A 19,393-nucleotide genomic window follows, 5' to 3' on the forward strand; every position below is an offset into this window, starting at 1 on the left:
TACTGAATAAAATGAGATTCCCATGCTGGAGAGCAGGCAGCAATCCATGAATTCGAATAAGTAATTAACCCATCACAGCTACTGGTATATAGACACACATATAATATAAAACAAATTTTTTTAACCTAGGGTATCATTAGAGTGGGTGGGTATAAATTTGGACTATCAGTAGCAATTTGCAGCTATGGAAACTTGTGGAGGTGTTCAGACCTCCAAGTTCAGGGTGCAAGTTTCACTGAAGCTTCATTCCAGTGAAGCTATTGTTATGCAATTGTTGTCTGGTGTTCATGCCAAGGTTATTGTGAACCCTTAATGTCCTTGGATTCATTATTGAAACCTGCTTGCTCCTTTTTGGATGTTTTGGATACCTTCAATAAACTCCACAGCCCATGCTCTGCTGTCAGTTACATCAGTGCAGTAGAAGTGAAGTCAATAGAGTTGTACCAGGCTAGGGGAGAGAAGAATTTGTTGTCAAATGTCCTATTCCAGTATTATATTAGTTCTCCTGTAAAACATTGGGTGGATGCCTTGAGGCTTAATTTAATTTGTTTCAAAGTCCAGGTCTGGAGCACAGAAGGGATCTTCTTGAACCTTATGTCAAATGTATCTTTCCCTTTTGTCTGGTCCACCTGATGAGATTGATTGATTGATTTTTTTTTTTATTTTTTAAAAATTTTTTTTAATTCCTCTTTTTCTTTTTTCACTTTCAGTGTTTCTTTCTTCTCCACAGGCCTGGTGTGATCACCATGCAAGCACTTTCTGAAGAGGACCGAAAGCTTTGGATGGAAGCTATGGATGGCCGGGAACCGGTAAGAAGGGACAGTAATGAATACCGGTTGAGAAGACTCAAAAGGCTCTTTTGATAGCTCAGTTGTCTGCTGTGAAGCAGTGTGTCATGCTGAATTTGCCAACCTCCATGGGCACTGTATCCATGGGGCAGCTCTCTGGTTCTGGCACGAGACTCCTTTAAAACTCTGATTAAATATTTGAGGTAATACTCTATCTCCTGTGCTTAAATGGCTTGAAGGCTCTGGCTACCTTTGCTCCTGTGGAACATAGGCTAAACTAGCACAAATAGCTCCCGTGCTGTTGTGTTGTGGTAGCAGGAAAGCACAGCAACAAGATCTAAGGAAGAACATATGGAGTGTGTGATTCGCAGGGTTTTCTGGGGCCTGCTGCGCTCAGGGGACTTTACAGTGTTTCAGTAAGAGTCACAGTGCTACACCTCCTCCTTCAGTAGCTCACATCTTGTGATTGTGTTGACTCCTGCTTTGCCAAAGGAGCACAGCAAATGGGTTTCACAAGCAGTGGAGAAGATGGAGGTTTCCCTTGTATGCCACTTCTGCTGGTTAATGTGGAGGAATTTTAATATTGATAATGCATGGGTTTTCTGTTGTAATTTTGATTCTAGCACTATGTGTTACAGCACAGTAATGAACAGTCAAGGTTAGTTCCTATGTAATATAAATACCAATCGGATTTGAGGCCCGAAGTAGAAAATTATTACCTAAGGATTAAAGCAGTGGTTGAGATGAAGCTCGAATTGCATGACTGCAGGTGCTCTTTAAACTCTTGGGCAACATTTTAAGGTTGTGACCCTCACATTTCAAAATGTTCACCATTTAAAAGACACTGTGTTCAAAATTGATAAAGGAAGTGCATAATTAGGCTGTAGGTCTCCATTGCCACAGGAAGTCACTGGGGCTTAGAATTTAGCAAGGTTCACAAAGGAATTGGACATTTATGTAGATAACAAGAATATCTGGAGTTGTTGTCATCAATAGCTATACATTTTGGAAGAGTTTTTGACCTCATGCTTCAGGGTTTAAGTTAGTCTCTGTCTATTTCAGATCAGGATGAGACCATATCTACCCACTGTGGGTGTCTCACAGCTTCCTCCAAAGCATCCGGTGCTGGCTGCTGTGAAAGACAGGATATTGATTTAGATGGACCTTGGGTCTGATTCATTAGGGCAATGACTGTATTGGTTGCTTATCTGATGCTGGCTGTGTGTAGAGAAGTGGTGAGTAAGCAAAGGTGAAACATGCCTGTATGCAGCGGGCTGGACACCTGTTGTGACAATTTAGGGGGTGGTTGCATAGCAAAGGCTAGTTTTGGTCAGGCCAAAACCTGACTCTTGGACTGGTTGCAATGGTTCAAGAAACCAAAAGGCTTAAGTGTATGTGTCCTGGTTACTGTTAAAATACGGCATTTCCTCACTGATTCCTGTAAACTCTTCAAGACTTGGAGAAACTGTGATGTTTAATCAGTTACTCAAACATATGAAATACTGATTTTCCCCCCTGCCTCCCCATGGAACTCTGACACTAAAACTGAGTTCTGGGTAGTGCTTAATTGTAGCTACAGACTCCTCATTTCCAGGAACAGTCTCCTGAGGAAGGCTTCATGCATAGAGGGAAAGTTGGCAGGCACCAGAAAGAAATGGGGTTAGTCCAACTGGGTGTATGTGATAATGCTAAAAGCCCAGCACATCCCATCCCTTCCTTTTCCCCCTGAGTTTTTGGGACCCCTTTTTGGTACATGATAGCCAGTCCTTCCCTTTGCTTCTTGTCTAGCTGGAAGCAATCCTATTAAGAAAGTATTTCTATATAATTCAAACCAAGTTCTCTGGCTCCCATATGTGAGCTGTCTTTTCGCTTTTAAATTACAACCCATCTGGTTTCTGCAGTGGCTGCTACAGAAGTGAGATGGTAATATTGCTTCCTCCTCCTAACGGCAATAATAAAAATAGCACACTCAATTAAAAGAGCGAACAAGACATGTACAGTAAAACACATGACATGATCACAAATTGCCCTTCTCTTGTCCTTCTAATCTTCTACTCTCCCTACCCCAACTTCACTGTACCTTTTTGTTGTGAGGATAGCTTCACTGTACCTTGTTGTTTGTGGGATAACTCAGTGGTTTGAGCATTGGCCTGCTAAACCCAGGGTTGTGAGTTCAATCCTTGAGGGGGCCATTTAGGGATCTGGGGCAAAAATTGAGGATTGGTTCTGCTTCAAGCAGGGGGTTGGACTAGATGACCTCCTGAGGTCCCTTCCAACCCTAACCTTCTATGATTCTATGATATAAGCCCTGTGGTCCTTCAGTTGCTTACACAGATTCATTCACCCAGGTTTCGTCCTGTTGACTGCATCAGGTTTTGCACAGATGGTACGGTCAGTCTGTTAGGATTACAGGATCTGTGCCACAGATTGTAAACACCTCTGGTCAGTGACCTTGTCTTTTACTTGTTTGTAAAGTGCCACTGTGATGAAGTGGGACTGTTCTTAATGTTTCCTCTGAATAGTGTGGGGGTGCCTCAGTTTCCCCTAGGCAGTTCTTAAGTATCTAGGGGGTGGGGTAAGGGTGTATGATCATTGCAGAGCCTAGAGGGCAGGTGTGTGCAGGAGTCTGGACACAGAGAATGGCCGACACCCTGTTTCCTGGCAACTGATGGCCTGGGCCCTTCCCCCCCTGCAAGGTGAGAGCTAAAGGGTTGGAGAACAAAGGAATCAGGTGACCACCTGGCCCGGGAAAGGAACAAAGCCCAGAGGAGGAGGGGCTGGAGGGGGTTTTCAGTTTGGGGCTGGCTGGGACATGGAGTGAAGTGCAGACGTGGTTGTCTGGCTCACTGCCCCCCAGAATGGACCCAGCTGAGGGGTCCCGTTCTCTGCACCTGCAAGCTCTGTTTTAGACCATGTTCCTGTCATCTAATAAACCTTCTGTTTTACTGGCTGGCTGAGAGTCACGTCTGACTGCGAAGTTGGGGTGCAGGACCCTCTGGCTTCCCCAGGAGTCCTGCCTGAGCGGACTCGCTGGGGGAAAGCGCACGGAGGGGCAGAGGATGCTGAATGCTCCGAGGTCAGACCCAGGAAGGTGGAAGCTGTGTGTCCTGAAGACAGGCTGCTCACAGAAAGGCGACTACCCCAGAGTCCTGACTGACTTCATGGGGAGCAGTTCCAGAGCATCGCCCAGGGACTCCGTGACAGCCACACATGCAAAAAGTGCTATAAAATAGTAAATTATACTGAGTAGCCCAGATTTCATGCTGGGGGCCCTAGTTTTATGTGAACTAGTTCAAAACCAGTCCTTCATACTGTCCACTGCACATTTATTTTCTTCCCCGTAATGCCCATCTGTTTAGGTGGCTTGCTAGTGTAGTACAGTGGTTTTCAAACTTTTTTTCTGGGGACCAAGCTGAAGAAAATTGTTGATGCCTGTGACCCAGTGGAGCTGGAGATGAGGGGTTTGGGGTGTGTGGGGGGGCTCAGGGCTGGGGCAGAGGGTTGGGGTATGGGGGTGAGGGCTGTGGGGTGGGAACAGGAATGAGGGATTCAGGGTGTAGGAAGAGGTTCAGGGCTGGGGCAGGGAGTTGAGGTGCAGGGAGGGGGGTCAGGGCTGGGGGTGCAGGCTGTGCAGTGGGGCCAGGGATGAGGGGTTTGGTGTGTAAGAGGGGGCTGGAGGGGGGTGTCAGGGCTGGGGCAGGGGATTGCAGCCCGGGATTGCGGCCCAGAGTTGGAGCGCGGACGTACCTCTGGTGGCTCCCGGTCAGAGGTGCAGCCAGGGTGCAGAGGCAGGCTTCCCACCTGTCCTGGCACCGCGGACCACGCTGCGTCCTGGAAGTGGCCAGCAGCAGGTCTGGCTCCTAGGTGGAGGCGCGCAAGCGGCTCTGCGCAGCTCTCGCCCGCAGGCACCACCTCTCTTCCCCCGGAAACCGACCAATGGGAGTGTAGAGCCAGTGCTTGGGGCAGGGGCAGCACGCAGAGCCCCATGGTCCCCCTGATTAGAAGCCGGACCCACTGCTGGCTGCTTCTGGGGTGAAGCATGGTGTCAGAAAAGGTAGGCACTGGCCTGCCTTAGCTGGGCAGCACCGCCGACGGGACTTTAAACGTCCCAGTCGGCAGTGCTGACCAGAGCAAGGCAACTCAGCGCCTTACATGCTGTGACCCGCGATTTGAAAAACACTGGTTTAGTACATCTAGCTATGCAGGTTATCGTTTTGGAGATGCAACGACTGATGGATGTTTATAGCACTTTGAAGTGGCCATCCGTGTACACCACTGGCACTCTCGCCTACTGAAGCATCGTGCAGAATTGCAGTCATAAGGCATTAGTGATGAAAGCTCTGTATGTTGGTAGATAAGGCAGATTCCTTGTCCTTGATCCACCTCCTCCCCGTCTCTAAAGTTACAGGAAATTGGGTTGTAAATTTGTTTTGTGTGGTTTTGTCTTGACACCAGGATGTCAGTTGTTAGGTTTACCCCACAAAGTTTGCTTTGCACAATAAGTAAGTTTAACCCCTAGACTCCCAGAACTATGCATTGTGATTCTTTTTTTTTCTTACTTTATTTTACTGTCCTAGAAAAGAAGCTGATCTCACTTCCAGTGTTTTCTTGCTTGAAAAAAATTGATAGTGTTGGATATAATTCCATGAACAAATTTAGAAGCCCAGTGTGTAACAATATTAAAATGGATTCAGTTGAATTTTTTTTAATTGCACTTACTTTAAAACTAAAAACCAATGCAGTGCTACTATTTAACCAGGACTAAATATGGAATGTGAGTTATTAGCCAAGATATTTTAACAAATATTTACCATACCTTCAGTGCTAAGAGCAAGTCAGATAGATATGACTTTAGCTTCCTATTAGCTTTCACTAGTGTAATTAGTTGTACTAAAAATCACAAGTTTCCTTTGATTTATATCATTCAATGGAGCTAGAAACAAAGGAAGTCTTCGTCTCAACACAGAACATTTAAACTGGCTTTTTGTTAATTTTTTTCAGCATTAAAATTTACTGGTCTCCCCGCCCCACAAGTCAAATATTGAAATGTATGTATTGGGGGAGCTAGTGCTTCTTCTTTATACTGAATCAAAGATAAAATGTTTGTTCTCATAAAGGTGACTGTGGTAAATTGTGGGATTAAAAGAGGCATAAATTAGGCTGTTTGCTTTGTGGCAGAGAACAGAACAAGATAAGCATTTTAGTAAGAGTGGGGCTTTCCTTGCCAAGTCTGCACCGAGCATGCCAGCCAGAGGAGAGATCATAGGGTCAGTGTTACCTTGTTACTGCTTTCCAAAACACTAGTGATCAGAGCCCTGAAGATCATCTTCATATAAACACATCCTGAAATGTGGCACAACTTTTCTGAAGTGTTTGGAACTTGGTGTTAAAATCTATTTGTCAAGAAAAATGAGTGTAGTTGTAGCTGTGTCGGTCACAGGATATTAGAGAGACAAAGTGGCTGAGGTAATATATTTTAGTGGACCGGCTTCTGGTGGTGAGAGAGACCAGCTTTTGAGCCACGCAGAGCTCTTCTTCAGGTCTGGGGAAGGTACTCCAAGTGTCACAGCAAAATGCCAGGTGGAACATATTGTTTAGCATTGTGCTGTGATGCTCAGAGCACCTTTCCCACAGCTGAAGAAGAACTCTGTGTGACTTGCCTCTCTCACCATCAGAAGTTGGTCCAATAAAAGATATTACTTCACCCACCTTGTCTCTTAAAACAAACAAAAAAATAGCTTAGTCCATAAGTCACATCCTGGCTGAGCTATATTAACTCATTGCATGGCCTTGACCAGTTTATAGCTACAAAACTGTGTTGTTAAAAGGGGAATGTAACATCCTGGAATTCTAGGGGACAAAATATGGTACAGGAAGATCTGAGCAGCTCTGTCTTAGTAGGTAAATGGTAATTGCCCTTCCAAAAAAAAAAAAAAAAAAGTGGGAGAGCAAATAAAACACTGAGATACTTTTATATTGATCATTTCGGGTGGAAGTCACTTCTTGGAACTGGTTGTCATTGCTGTAAACCGAAATAGGCCATCTCCTTGGTTATGCTGAGGCAATCCGTGCCAATCCTTGCTTTGTGTTCTTCCTAGTGTTGAAGAAGAAATTAAATGAAGTTACAAAAACAGGACTGAAATGAAGTTACAAAAACAGGACTGAAATGGAGTTACAAAAACAGGACTTTCTTGTCCATTTTTTCCCTTTTGTTTTTCTTTCTGTTTAATTCCTTAATATAGTTTACCAGCTTGGGTGGGCAAGGACGGTGTCTGCATTCTGAGAAACCCCTAGCATGCTTTTAGGCATTCTTTATTAATTAATTAATAAATCCATAACGCAATGAATGAAAACTAGTGATAAACTAACATCAAAAGGTTCTCCGGTTCCATTCTGACAACCTTCCAAAAGTTCACCAGGATAACTCGTGGAGAGAATTAATAATAGACGTTAGGGCCCGATTTTTCCAAAGGGCAGCCTCCCCCACTGTATTATCTGCTGTGTTCTGAGCACTTCTGGTTGCTTTGTTCAGGTTCCTAAACAGGCACAGAGCTCTTGTGGAAAATCCAGCCCCATTTGTCAGTGCTGAGAACTTTAGAAAGCTCAGTCGTGGTTAGGGTTGAACTAACGGAGGCCCACAGTCTATTCCATCCATTCAAATCTAACCCATACTGAACTTTTTGTTTGATCTTCCGGGATTATTAGATTCCCATTTTGGATTAATTTTTTTTTTGAAGTTGCTCCGTGCACCTGACCTTAATAACTACAGCCTGCTGCTCTGAGATTATAGTGAATCCACTGTCAATAGCCAAATGGCATAAGGAGTTTCAACAGTCCTCAGCATGCCACTTCAATGCATGGATAAATTGCTTGATCTGGACACACACACACACACGCCTATGCTGCAATCAGAGGTGATTGCAGGTCATGTAGACACCCCCTGCTACCTTTAATCTAGCTAGTGTGGCTAAAAGTAGCAGTGAAGGTGTGGTGGCAAGGGCTTCAGCATTAGCTGAACAGCATACCTGGAACTCTGGCTATTTACTCAAGTTCCTAGCCCATTGCAGCATCTGTGTTGCTTCATCTTCGCTGCTATTTTTAGCCACACTAGTTAGATTAAAGCTAGCACAGTTGTGCCTACCTGAGCTGCAGTCACACCTCCAACTGCAGTGTAGACCTACCCGGAGCCTGAGTTCTGTAACTGCTGAGCTGCACGAAAAACTTGCAATCTGTTAGTGAGCATGTGGTCTCTGCCAGTGCCAGATCCGGCAAGGTGCTGACAGCCCTCAAATTTCGTGAAGTCAGTGGGAGCCGAGAGCACTAGGCACCTTAAAGGGACCACATAAGGCTTGATTTTTTCAGAGATGCTGAGCCACCTGCAGCTCTACAGAAGCAGACTCATGTTTAGCATGTCGCATAATTTTCCTCCTGAAATCTGTTTCAAAGGACCCACTAAAAGTGTATATAAGATCCATTCTGGTCTTTGCAAAGTGACTCTGCTTGTGCTATCTGCTCCTCCTACAGACTCCTTTGTAACCCTCGAAGCCATGCACTGGTGTTGTCTTCTGACAGCCCTGTTAAATGGCATCTCACTCTGCTAATACAGCTGTTGTTCTGGCCCTAAGAGAAAGCTCTGCTTTTATTGTTAAGGTCATACACACTCTTATTTACCTGCATATGTGGTTAGGCTATAGATGGAGAAGATGGTTAACAATCCCAGGAATGTAAGTAGCCTGCCTAGCACAGAACTCTGTTCCTTTTGAGCTTGCTCTTTCCAGAACCAGAAGAGCAAAAGACTATACAAGCGTCTGCCAGTTTTACGTACAGTATGCAACAGGATGCTCTGCCGCTAAGACTACAGCAGCTGGATGCCACGTTGCTCTCGCAGTGTTTGGAAGGAAAGGCCAGTAGAGGAGGCAGGGGCTGAAATGCTGTGGGAGGGGTTCTCCACCAGGAAAAACACAAAATGGAGAGGAAGAAAAGATTTGGGTGTGGTGAATTGCCATGTAGGCTGTTGTCCACTAGATGGCAAGCTGAGACCAACAGGCTCATTGCACTTGTGCCTGGAGGTAAAGGAGAGCTGGGATCTCCAGCAGAGCAACTGGCCTGTTGCCATTCCCCTGTTCTCAGTGGCTTATAACTCAGCTATATAAAAGGTGGGGTGGAAAAAGTGCCCTGCGCCAAAACCTGGTAATCTAGTGGCCACGCAGGATACCCTAGAGTTAATCGCTGGGATCTCCCCCCCAGGCCAGAAGTGGCTTGGCATGCTGTGAGAGGCAGTGTGCCCAGCTGTGAGAGGGAAGGGGGTGGAGGTGTGGGGGGTGGGTGGAGAAAGGAAGGGAGAAAGAGTGTCTCACTTCACCCTGCACCAGTCTCAGTCCCTCCAGCTGCTTGCATGTGGCAGGTCTTCCAGCGCAGTGTTTTTATTTTTTTGGAGTGGACTTATGAGGCGGAGACATTGTTGAGCAGCAAGGAGTGGTTGCCCCCTCCCTCAGCCCCTTCAGCACGACAGCAGCAGCTGAAGGAGAATCCTGACTTTCTCTCTGAGCACTGTGCAGCAATAATGTCCTGACTTCCAGGGGGGCAGCAGAGAACCAGAAGCTCGCAGTGGTGCCAAGTACAGAGTAACCGAGTACACAGCCGTGTCCCTTTTCCTCTTCCCTTCCTCCCCACCCACTTAGTTTTGTTCCTTCTTCCCAACTGTGCTAGTTTTGCTCCCGCCCCTGCCCCTTTAAGCCATACCACCTAAACTCTTCAAACCTCTTCTGGTCTTCCCCCTTCCCTGCTGTTCCAGCTAATCTCATTGCCTCCAAACAGCAGCAGTTCAAGTCCATCTTCTGCAGCTTGGATGCCAGAAGTCACCGCTCTCGTCCCTACCCCTCCGCCCCCCCCCCCCCCCAAAAAAGAAAGTCAAACTGCAGCACACCACTCCTGACGAAAACATTGTTTTGGTCTCTTCCCTCCTGCTGTCAGGTTAAAGGAGCTGCTGGCATTTTTAAAGCCAGGTAGCATTTTTGAAGTAAACCGAATGGAGACGAAAATCGTCTAAACCACAACCCCCTTCCCATTTTCAGTATTTATCTATTTTCCCCTCCTCCTCCCTCTCTCTGTTTCCTTTTCCTCACACCATTCCCTCTTGCATGTGAATATGCTCTAGTCTGGGGCAGGGGGGGGTGTCACGGAGTCCCTGGGCAATGCTCTGGAACTGCTCCCTACGAAGCCAGGCAGGACTCTGGTGAAGAGTCCTGCCTGGCTTCTAGAGCATTGCCCGGGGACTCCGTGACACCCCCCTGCCCCAGACTAAGCCTGTCTTCAGGGCAAAAAGCTAACACAGCTTCCGTCTTCTTGGGTCTGAGCTCAGAGCATTCAGCATCCTCTCCCCCTCCGTGCGCTTCCCACAGCGAGTCCGCCCAGGCAGGGTCCTGGGGAAGCCAGAGGGTCCTGCACCCCAACTTCACAGTCAGACGTGACTTTTAGCCAGCCAGTAAAACAGATGTTTATTAGATGACAGGAACATGGTCTAAAACAGAGCTTGTAGGTACAGAGAACAGGACCCCTTAGCCGGGTCCATTTTGGGGGGCAGTGAGCCAGACAACCACATCTGCACTTCACTCCACATCCCCAGTCAGCCCAAACTGACTCATCCTCCAGCCCCTCCTCCTCTGAGCTTTGTCCCTTTCCCGGGTCAGGAGGTCACCTGAGTCCTTTGTTCTCCAATCCTTTAGCTATCACCTTGCAGTGGGGAAGGGCCCAGGCCATCAGTTGCCAGGAGACAGAGTGTCGGCCATCTATGTACACTGACCCTTTGCTCTGCAACAATTACACCCCCTTATCCCACCACCTAGAGACTTAAGAAATGCATAGGGGAAACTGAGGCACCCCTACAGTATTCAGAGGAAACATTAAGAACAGTCCCACTTCGTCACAGAGGGGGAACGGATGTTCAGAGTGCGAAGTTTACCCAGTGTTAATAAGCTGCGTTTCAGCCCCATTTCATGGAGCCGTCCATTCAGCTTCTATTCAGAGGCAGTGCAGAGAGCTCAGTGACACTGGATTCAGTTGTTGTTGGGATTGCATGTTACCATGGTGATCTGCTGTGACCATATTAATAAATCTCAACTCCTCTCTCTGGATTTGTGAAAGAAACAATACAAATACACCCACGTTTCTGAAGTGCTTTTGAAATGAGATCAAGTTTGTACTGTAGAAGGCCCAGACACAGCTCTTTGGCATGACCTCTTGGTGCAGGGTGTAGGGGGATGTATGGTGTAGAGGTAGCACACTGGAGATCTCTCTCTGATGCTGTCTTAGATTGGACTGGGCAGTGCTTTATAATTCCTTGGTCCTTGCCATGTACGTCTAATGTGCCGCATATGGCCAGGGACCTTACTTCTAGTCCACAAAATGGGGCAGGATGTGTGGAGATTTCAGGTGAATGTAGGGCCCTAGAAACAGGATGCTGGCCTGTGGGAAAGTTGATGGGGACACAATGGCTCCCCAGAATGATTTTGTTTGAATTAGAGCTGTGACATTCTAATGTGTATCTGCCTCTGAGACTCTCCAGGATAAGAATAAAGAAAAGGAGTACTTGTGGCACCTTAGAGACTAACCAATTTATTTGAGCATGAGCTTTCGTGAGCTACAGCTCACTTCATCAGATGTATACCGTGGAAACTGCAGCAGACTTTATATACACACAGAGAATATGAAACAATACCTCCTCCCACCCCACTGGACAGTGGGGTGGGAGGAGGTATTGTTTCATATTCTCTGTGTGTATATAAAGTCTGCTGCAGTTTCCACGGTATACATCTGATGAAGTGAGCTGTAGCTCACGAAAGCTCATGCTCAAATAAATTGGTTAGTCTCTAAGGTGCCACAAGTACTCCTTTTCTTTTTGCGAATACAGACTAACACGGCTGTTCCTCTGAAACCAGGATAAGAATACATCAGTCTTTCCTTGCTAACTTCCCCATTCCCCTTTTGCAACGCTCTGCCAGCTGTAAATATTATCTTCATCCTACATTTTAAGAAGTGTCCCCATTGGAAGGATTGTCAAATGCCACTTTGTGGAACTGTTTAAAGTTTATGGTCTTTTTTTAATGTAAACTTTGTTTAGTACTCGTGAATTGTGCCAAATGGACAGCCCTGGAAACTTATTTTCTGTCTCAGTTCGCAGAACAGATACATAAAGACAGTGAATGTATGAACTTCCCCAGCCTTTCCTGCATGCATCTGGCTCCAAGGTCTTTTTTCCATGCTAAGATTTTTGGAACTTCTGCAGCTCCACTGGTTGTAGCTGCCCAGTGGTATTGGTAATATAGTTTGTTATAAGTACTCGTATAGGAAGACTTAGGTGTGTTAACTTCAGCTAATCCTTCTCTGAGCATCCCCATAAAAGACCACTTCATAGTACAACTACATCTAATGACCTTTTCATCCAGGGATCTCAAAAATGTTTTCCAAACATCAATTATACCTTGGGACTCCCCATGTGACTAGATTTTTTCCTCCTTTTTAACAAATAGGAAAATTGAGGCTAAAAGATTTTAAGTGATTTGCCTAAGTTGAATCTGCAGCAGACTGGGGAATACATGTGAAGAGCCCTGACTTCTAATCCCTGATTCTGACTTCTAGACCACAGTCCTCTGTCTGACAGGTGTTCAGTGGTGATGGAGCCGGACTTTGTATTTCTGCTTTAGAAAAGTAATTTAGTGTTACACCATTTCTGTGTTTTGTAGCAAAACAGTAGCAAAACTCAATCTTGCATTCCCATCCAATACTTAGCCTGCTACCCTCCTCCCCTAAATTTTGCTGCTGGGAATTCTTTTCTGAAATTGTTTTTCATTTTCCTCTTCTAATTACACAAAATGGTGAAAGAGTAATTTCCCAGTGGAAATTAATGTGTCTTTTGAACTCAGTCCAATGCTTTAAACCTCTGCATTCCTATCGTTTTGGCTCATTCAGAAAAATAAATTAACTTGAAGGGCTTCAGTCATAACTCCACAACACACCATGGTTAGATAAGAACTAAACACTTCCAATCTCCTCACATTACACCGTAACTAACTGGAAGTTGTGAATTGATTGGATCACTTTAATTCACCTTAATTGTCACTCATCTATTCTATTCTGTGTAGGTTCTTATGCCATGCTCATCACCATCGCATCTGAGTGCCTTCCAGAAGTGCATTAAAACTCCCTTTGTCTGAGACTAGGGTCAATGGTATCTACTGAGGATACAATATTATAGTAACAGCAAATGACCAGATAGAGGATTTACTTGCTTAGGATTTTGATATCATCAGCAACATTTTACTCCTAGGACACTGGTTGTAAATTTGATCCCAAACTGATAGTTATCAAAAGTAATTAATTGCTAGAGCTGGTCAAAATTATTCATTCAACTTTTATTTTTCCCAATGAAAAAAGGGCTTTTTAGTCCAAACAGAAATTTCCATATTCAATGAGGTTTTTTGGTTTGGGGCCAAAATGCTCTTGACATTCCCATCCCTGGACCAGACCATGGAGGGGTTTGGGGTCTCTCTCCCATTCAGGCTGTTTCCAGGCTGCTGTCCCCTGCCATCCACATAGCTCCTACCTATCCATCTTCCTCTTTGATTTTGACTCCTGTCTCTCTCTCTCTCTCTCTCTCACAATCTCCCATTCATCCTCTGCGACACCAACTTCCATATTGAACGTGAGTCAGACACCTTTGCTGCAGGTTTCCTCACCCTCACCTCTTCATTTGACCTGCAGCCCTGGTTGAATTGTCCTGCCTGCCAAAATGGCTGTTCACTTGACTTACCAAGCACTGCTCTCGTCCCACCCCTCTCTCTCTCTCTCTCTCTCTCTCTCTCTCACCATCCCCTGGTCTCTTTCAGCAGTATCCATTCCCCCCTCCACCCAGTGTCTTGGTCTTTCTGTGACTTCCAGTCCATCAGCACTGAGGATTCATGTCTGTTCTCAGCCCTCTCCTTCCTCCCTCTCTGCCCTTCCATTAATTTAGCTGTTAATTCTCTCGCTGCTTCATTCTCCTCCACCCTTAACTCTCTCTGCCCCTGTTTCCCATCGCAAGGTCTGCCCTAGCTCACCCCCTCTGTCTGCTTCTGCCACTCCTGCTTGCACATTGCTGGTAGAAAGCCCAATGACCTGGCTGACTTTCTCCACTACACATTCATTTTCTCCTCCTTCAGTTCTGCCATCTTCCTAGATAAGCAACTCTACCTCTTCAACTTAATTTCATCTCACGCTTGCAATTTCAGCCTCGTCTACACTTTTACTTCGCTTCTCAAGCCCTCCCATCTCCTGCTCCCACTTCTCTTTGTGTACAAGAGCTAACCAATCTCTTCCAAGAGAAAACTAACAAAATGTAATGTGAGAGAGAAAAGGTAGGTTAGTGTGGTGGTGAGTGGTCTGAGGATGGTGTTTCTGAGAGTTCTGATTATTCCTTCATAGGAGTGCATTGGCCAGATATGATGGGTCTGTCTGGGTTCTCTTGTTTGTTTATCCTAGGAAGCATGTAGAAGGTCCCTGGGGTGGGGTTATGGGGGATGAGGTAGTAAAGTTTCTCTTGGAGTTGTTCAGGAAGAATTTGATGGCATCCTTAAATTCCTATGTGAATTGTGGTGTGGGGTGTCCCTTCTCTTTTTCATCGCTAAACTCATTGAATGTGGTGTCCCCGATCATCTGGAATTCCTCTCTCTGTTTCTGCCCTAGACCCTCTCCAGTCCAGCTTCCACCCCTTGCACTCCACGGAAGCTGCTCTTGCCAAAGTCACTAATGAACTCTTCATAGGCAAAGGTGAGAACCACTGCTCCGGCCTCACCCTTGATGCATCAATGCCTGTGATGCAGTTGACCATGCTCTTTTTGAAATCTTGTCCTCCATTGGGTTCTGTGACTCTGTCCTCTCCTAGTTCTTCTCCTACCTCTGATCATTTCATCAGTGTGTCCTTCGTCAGATCCTTCTCATCGCTCCTCTACGGCTTTCTGGGTGGGAGGAGAGTATGCACAGGGTCTTGTCCTGGATCCCCTTCTCTTCTCCCTCTACACCTTTTTTTCTGGGTTATCTCATCTCAGTTCAATTCAGTTACCATCTCGATGCAAGTGAGTCACAGCTCTAGCTCTCTGCTGCAGACCTGTCGTCTTCTGCCCAACCTCAAATCTTGACTTCTGTCTGTGAAATCCCCTTGTGGATGTCTAACCACTAGCTCAGGCTCAGCATAGCCAAAACAGAGCTCTCTGTCCCTCAGGCCTGTAACCTGGGCTTCATCTTCAACTTAGACTTCTCTCTAGGCCCTCACATTTAGGCTAGGTCTAAAGCTTGCTAATTCTTTTTGTATCACATCTCTAAAATATTAAAGAGACAAGGTGGGTGAGGTGGTATCTTTTATTGGACCAACTTCTGTTGGTGAGAGAGACAGGCTTTCAAGCTTGACAGCCTGAGAGGATCAGAAATGCTTCTTGACCACAACACCAAGTGCAAGCAGCATCTATGTTCGGCTGGAGATGGGTCAAGTTTCAACATTTCTACTTTGAGTGACCAAAAAGATGGAGACCTCGCTCCCAGCTATCCAATTTCCACTTTGCTTGTTGCCGCGACACTTCAGCCTGTTACTGTAGCTCTTTGTTAATATTTCTCTGTGTGTCCGTCTTGTCCTCAAGAGGGTAAAAAACAAATCAACCCAAAAAACCACAACCCAAACTTCTAACCTGAATCAGGAATCTCACCATGTTGCACACTGACTATTCTGTGTATCTCCATGTTCTTACCTCTGTCCCCTTCATCCTTCCTCTCCCTTCACCCTCCTGTCCTTTGTTTAAACCCACTTGTAGAATTTCGATTGCAAGCTCTTAAGGGTAGCATTTTATCTGTACATCACTGTCCTTGACTGGAGCCTCTAGGTGTTGGAAGAATAATGAGTCTCTTACAAGTGCTGCATCCGACGAAGTGGATATTCACCCACGAAAGCTTATGCTCCAATACGTCTGTTAGTCTATAAGGTGCCACGGGACTCTTTGCTGCTTTTTACAGATCCAGACGAACACGGCTACCCCTCTGATAAGTGCTGCTTCAGTTTTTGGTAGTTTAATAAATTGTATATAATCCATTATCTCCAAGTTGCTTGTGCTCCATGCACCAAGTTTTTTTTTTTTTCTTGTTTAACAAGGCACTCCAGTCCCAGATGAGATCTATTAAAAAGCTGGGAGAAACATCTTTTAGATTCCAGATGTCATTTTAAAAAAAATAACTTTAATTCTGCCCTTTACCAGAGAGGTTTGCAGTTTCTGGATGCTCTTGTGTCTGGCCCTTCTGTATCCATAGCTGCTCTGGAATTCCGGGTTGGAATGGTGACTCTTATCCCTTTTTCATTTGCTTCAAGCTGAGATTTCAGTTTTTCATTTACATATCCATTGTCATATTTGACTTTCCTTTTGCCATCTTGAAGTTGGATTAGTGGAGTGTACAGCAAAGATCCAGGGCCCATGTTCCAGCTTCCCTTGTAGTGTACATATTACATCTCTGCTCTGTGATCTGCACTGGCTTTCCATTTGCTTCGGGGTTCATTTCAGGGTTATAGATCTGTTGAGAAATGGTTACCTGAGAGACTGTCTGTCTGCTTGTGCCCCATTACAACAGCTGAGATCCCTTAAGGTGCATTTGCAGACGGAGTCCCTGTGCGTTTGTTCTTGAAGACTGAAGGCAGTGCATTTTCAGCATTCACTCAGAGCTCTAGTTTGCTGACCTTCAGAACATAGTACAAGTCACATCTTTTGAGTAGAATATTTTTATGTCTGGCTATGAGAGGGAGAGAGCACTATTTCTATTGCCTGTTGTGAGCAATGGAATGCATTGTGATTTTATTTCTGCCCTGCTGGACCCAGATACCAACATGATACGTGCCTACAAATATTTCAAGAAAATAACTGTCTCACCTAGCACTAATCTATTCAAATACATTTCCCCTGGGGGAACCTCCTAACTGGCTCACTATATTTCAAATGTGCCTATGTCAAAATCTGTAATGGTTTTGTGTGGGCTATCATCTCTTGAAAGCCTGTATCTGCTTCTATTTTCCAGTAGTGTTGAGGCAATGTAGAGCTGTTGTAAGTTGAGTGGTGGAAGCTAGCAAAATCTTTATTAATTAAAGATAAGAAAATGGCCTTTTAAAAAAGTATTTTCCTTGGAAACTTTGTCTGCAGCTACTGGTTTTTGCTATTCCTTCTTTAAATTGTATTTTTCCAGATGGACTAACTGAGGCCGAGACAGGATAAGTGTCTTAACTCCAGGTCATAGAGTCATTCTGTTGCTCAGCTTTGATTAGGATCCAGGCACCCACCTCTCTGCTGGATCTATCCCCAGGCTTCTCCAGCTATGAGTACTTGTGGCACCTTAGACTAACACGGCTGCTACTCTGAAACCAGCTATGAGGTTACTCTCTCGGGGAAGACACAAATAAGCCAATAGAAAAGAAGGGTGGGAGAGGATGTGTTTTCTTTTCTCCTTAGTTCCTGGATTGCTTTCACTTTGGACAAATAGCAGAACTGTTTAACTATTGAAGGACTAGAACCAATCAACTGCATAGGAGGCAGCTCAGTGGAAGAGTTTTAGCTAAAATATCTATTGTTAATTTAGAATAGGAGAAGGAAATGAAGGGAGGACTTCCTTGTGTAACCAGCCCATGAAACTAACCACATCCCTTGTTCCATTTTTCCACTCTCATCAAACCACTTCTCTTTACACAGCCTATATACCTGCCTGACCAGATCCACCGTGACTTAACCTTTTCCTCCTTCACGTCTTTTCCTCCTTCACGCCTCCATGCGTCTTTAGATGCATGGCCTACATCTAAAACTTAGGATGACGTAGGGGTGTAAAAAATTCACATCCCACAAGAGATCTAGTTATGCTAACCTAAGCCCGGGTATAGATAGTGCTAGGTTGACCAATGATTTACCCCCTTCCATGCTCCAAACAGACCAGGGTTTACCATTCCTGGCCATGCCATGCCTTAACTTTTATATGTGAGCTGTTTTGGGCGGGGAATGTTACATTTTAATTTTAAAGTGTCATGCATACGTATGCCACTGTAGAAATTATTAATATTTTTTTCCAAAGTAGACTATTAACCCTCCCGCCCACTCCCATCCCACCAAAAAAAAAAAAAATTCATGGGGAGGAAACTCTGCGTTCATGTCAGGGGTGGGGAGAGGGGAATATTCTGTCGCAGATTAGGAGAGGAACATTCCGACAATTTGAGGAGATTGTCCTGCTCTAAAAAACAATGTTGAGATTGAGGAGACCTTGGATGTAGGTTTTTGGTGGTCTCCACTGCTCTCTATGCTGGTTAGGGGGTCACCATGGGTAATTGAGATGGTCTTTTGTAGGCAACAAGCCTTATTACCTTGCACATAATGAGCCTTCCCATTTGGACTTTTGAGGAGCCAACAAACATCCCCTTACTTTCTTAGTGGGAGACTTTCAAAGGCACAAAGACTTTCAAAGGCCCAATTCCTGTTGACTTGGAATGGGAGTTGGGTGCCTAATTATTGTTTATTATTTGTATTACTAAGCTCCTACCCAGTCATGGACCAGCACTCCATAGTGCAAGGTACTGTGCAAACACAGAACAAAAAGAGCCCCAGACAGCTCATGATCGAAGTACCTAACTACCTTTAATGGTTGGGAGTAGTTATCACACTTAAATATGTTTTACAGCAGAATGAATGTGAGATATGTTTGCATTAAGACATTTTTAAATAAAGATGATCTAACATAATTCAAAATTAAGCTAGTTATTGCTTCGCCCTGGTCTACACTACAAGTTTAGGTCAAATTTAGCAGCATTAGGTCGATTTAACCCTGCACCTGTCCACACGACAAAGCTATTTTTGTCGACTTAAAGGACTCTTAAAATTGATTTTTGTTCTTCTCCCCGACAAGGGGATTAGCGCTAAAATCGACATCACTAGGTCGAATTTGGGGTAGTGTGGACGCAATTCAACGGTATTGGCCCTCGGGAGCTATCCCAGAGTGCTCCATTGTGACCGCTCTGTACAGCACATTCAACTCAGATGCACTAATCAGGTACACAGGAAAAGCCCTGGGAGCTTTTGAATTTCATTTCCTGTTTGGCTAGCCTGGCGAGCTCATCAGCACAGGTGACCATGCAGTCCCAGCATAACAAAAGAACTCCAGCATGGACCGAACAGGAGGAACTGGATCTGATCACTGTATGGGGAGACGAATCCGTGCTATCAGAACTCCGTTCCAAAAGAGGTAATGCCAATATATATGCCAAAATCTCCAAGGGCAAATGTGAGGTGTTTACAATGCTCACAACTGCAGCGGTGATCAGAGCGGGCTCCCGCTTGCAGTGCTATGGCGTATGCACGGGCAATCAAGGAAAAAGGGCGAGAAATTGTCTGCCATTGCTTTCACAGAGGGAGGGAGGGAATGGTCACATGTACCCAGTATCACGCGCGGCTACCTTGTCCGTTATCTCAATTTTTTTAATTAATAAAGAAAGAATGCATGGTTTCAAAACAATAGTTACTTTATTTTGAAGGGGGGAGGGTGGTTGGCTTACAGGGAATTAAAAT

The 19,393-nt window shown here is 45.2% G+C and overlaps 1 protein-coding gene across 4 annotated transcripts in view; it reads left to right on the forward strand.

Moving 5' to 3' along the window:
• ARHGAP26 (Rho GTPase activating protein 26) overlaps positions 1 to 19,393 on the forward strand; it is a 317,111-nt gene that overhangs the window by 121,766 nt on the left and 175,952 nt on the right. For all 4 annotated transcript variants that reach the window (XM_048859791.2, XM_048859790.2, XM_048859787.2 and 1 more), the window contains one exon: positions 731 to 809. In XM_048859791.2, the coding sequence (XP_048715748.2) occupies positions 731 to 809 (79 nt within the window). The remainder of the gene's footprint in view (positions 1 to 730; positions 810 to 19,393) is intronic.

This window comes from Caretta caretta, chromosome 8, assembly GCF_965140235.1.
Source record: "Caretta caretta isolate rCarCar2 chromosome 8, rCarCar1.hap1, whole genome shotgun sequence".
NCBI lineage: Eukaryota > Metazoa > Chordata > Testudines > Cheloniidae > Caretta > Caretta caretta.